Source organism: Triticum dicoccoides, chromosome 2A, assembly GCF_002162155.2.
Source record: "Triticum dicoccoides isolate Atlit2015 ecotype Zavitan chromosome 2A, WEW_v2.0, whole genome shotgun sequence".
NCBI lineage: Eukaryota > Viridiplantae > Streptophyta > Magnoliopsida > Poales > Poaceae > Triticum > Triticum dicoccoides.
The window spans coordinates 655,382,018-655,384,691 of record NC_041382.1 but is presented as its reverse complement, the minus strand read 5'-3'; the positions used below and the strand labels follow the sequence as shown (position 1 = coordinate 655,384,691).

Below are 2,674 nucleotides of genomic sequence, written 5' to 3'. Positions count from 1 at the left end.
GAAAAATTAGATGCCACAATGAAAAAGCATGTTTGTGGCTACTATCACAGTAATTCAGCAAATTTAGTTGCCACATGGAAGAGCGTGTGTATGGCAACTATCACAGTCATTCAATAAAAATAGTTGCCCCATGCGAAAGCTTATATGTGGCAACTAACACAGTCATTTTAGTAATTTGTTGCCGCAAGGGGAAACACGTTTGTGGCAACTATCACATTTGTTCAGGGAGTTAGTTGCCACACAATCATGATAGTTAATGAAACTATCAAGTTCGCCTCATACTACAGTTTCAAAACCCAACTAACTATATCTAGGGTTCAATGGCAACTACCGCGACTTCAGATTCACCCTCAAATTTCTCCCACGAACTGACCGCAAACACAAATTTGAACCAATGCGCTTCAAACAAACCGGGAGACACCTGCCCAATCCATAGGCAAGACTAGTGCGTGCCTCCGAACAGGCATAACCACATCGACGATGCCGCTGCCGCGGCCGTGACGAAACTGCCCAGTGCCACCAAAAACGGCTAGCAGACGACTTCGGCGCCGGCGGGAACACCGACACATCGCTGAATCGCCTGAATCTCTACGAATCTCGATCGAGGAATCGAACAGGGAGGGAAGGGGGAAAAATGCAGGAAGGGATTGCAAGAGTTGTAGTGAGCATTACCTTCAACCCGCAGGCGCTCCGGCGAAGCCGCTCCGTTCCGGCGAGCCCCACCGACGGCCGCTAACACCGTCGATTCTTCCGCCTCCGCCGTCGCCTTCTCCTCCAATGGTTTGAAATGCGAGTGGGTTGTGCCAGTAACTGCGGTGCGGGTGAGTAAATGGAACCGTGAGGGAGAGGGGGCAGAGGCGTGCGACGTGTTTGACGTCAACCGCGATCGGAGCGTGGCGTGCGGGCGCATAGCAGTTCCACCGCACGCCTCCGAGTGGCAACCGCTGACCGTGGGATGGCAACCAACATGCGGGCGAACTGACTCGCACACCGCACACGCGCCTCGTCGTATGTGGCGCAGAAAACCGGCCGGTTTGTTCCAAGATTCGTGCATACAGTTGTCAACGAAGATGTTTGCGTGTGGTCGGGATGGTGAACGCCCACACGTGTGGGCGTTAACATTCGGCAATATTAATGCATGTCATAAAATTTTATATCATTGGATTCATATTTGAACATATTTTTAATTATATTTTTTATGACATGTATTAAATTTTATTAGTGAAAATAATGTCAAAATTTGGCACGACAGTTTTTCTAAAGCTACCCAATCAGCATTACAGCTCAGCTCCAGGTCCTACCTCGTGACCTGGTATACTTTGCGCTTTCGGCCGATCCTTCCCGTCGCTGCTCGCGATCCGCGGCACTCCCGCTCCAACCAATGAGATCGCAGCATTCCCATCCCCCGGATCGCCCCCTCTGCGGGTATAAATAATCCCCGACCCGGTGCTCCCAAATTCATCCACCACTCGAACTCTCCTCCGAAAATTTCACGCGCGCTCAGCACAAGTAGCAGTTTCAGTTTCAGAGCTCCGCTTCAGTTGGCCACCATGCCTGCCCTCGCCAAGCCCGCCGCCGCCGCACCGAAGGCGAAGCCCTCCGCCGCCAAGCCGAAGAAGGTCGCCGCCGGCCCCTCCCACCCGGCCTACTTCGAGGTGAGCGCCCGAGCCTCTCCTGTTAAATCCTCTGCATCTCTCAGATTCGTTCGTTTCGGTTTGCGATTGGGGCTGACTGGATCTTGATTTCGATCTTGGCAGATGATCAAGGAGGCGATCGCGGCGCTCAAGGACAGGACCGGGTCCAGCTCGGTCGCCATCGCCAAGTACATCGAGGAGAAGCACGGCAAGTCCCTCCCGGCCAACTTCAAGAAGATGCTCTCCGTCCAGCTCCGCGCGTCCGCCTCCAAGGGCAAGCTCGTCAAGGTCAAGGCCTCCTACAAGCTCTCCGACGCCGCCAAGAAGGACGCGCCCAAGCCCAAGCCCAAGGCCAAGCCTGCCGCCCCCAAGGCCGCGGCGAAGCCCGCAAAGGATGCCGCCAAGCCCAAGAAGAAGGCGGCCGCGAAGCCCAAGAAGGCCGCCGCCGCCGCTGCTGGCACGAAGCGCAAGGCGCCGGAGAAGAAGACGCTGGTCGCCAAGGCCAAGAAGTCGCCCGCGGCCAAGGCCAAGGCGAAGCCCAAGACCGTCCGCTCCCCGGCCGCCAAGAAGGGCCGCAAAGTCGCCGCCGCTTGATCTGGTCCGATGGCGATGGGTTTTAGTTGTGCTTGGTGTGTTTGTGTTTAGGGTATGTACAAAAAGGACGCCTCGTCCTCCCTGATGCAGGTCTCGATTCTGCTAGGCAGTTTCTATGTATCGCGTGTGGTGTGTAACTCTATGAAATTGTTAGGTTTCCGGAGATGAAATGAAATTGCAGATTTATTACCCGATTTCTGTATTTTCTGAACCTCTGTTTATGCCTTTCTGATATTCAGTTTCACCTTCTCGGTTCGCTAGCACGCGTCGTCAGTTTGATAATGGGGAATAGCAGTTTTGGGTGTCCTCTGCTTATAATTTGTTAGATATCCCTACTCCTGGGCAGCGTTCCCGGATGGAGTAGTTAGTTACCCAAAATAGATGATGGAAAATTTAGTTGGCCAAATTTGCGCCTTGTATGCTTCGGGCTCCGTCGATAAATTTGG

General features: G+C 53.6%; 1 protein-coding gene across 1 annotated transcript; it reads left to right on the top strand.

Annotated features, from left to right (window-relative positions):
- The first annotated feature begins 1,444 nt into the window (after nt 1–1,444).
- LOC119356002 (histone H1-like) lies at nt 1,445–2,422 on the top strand. The gene is made up of 2 exons (XM_037622896.1): nt 1,445–1,655; nt 1,758–2,422. Exons 1-2 carry the CDS (start codon nt 1,551–1,553, stop codon nt 2,226–2,228), a joined length of 576 nt encoding a protein of 191 aa, XP_037478793.1. The 5' UTR covers nt 1,445–1,550; the 3' UTR covers nt 2,229–2,422.
- Nucleotides 2,423–2,674: the final 252 nt, after the last annotated feature.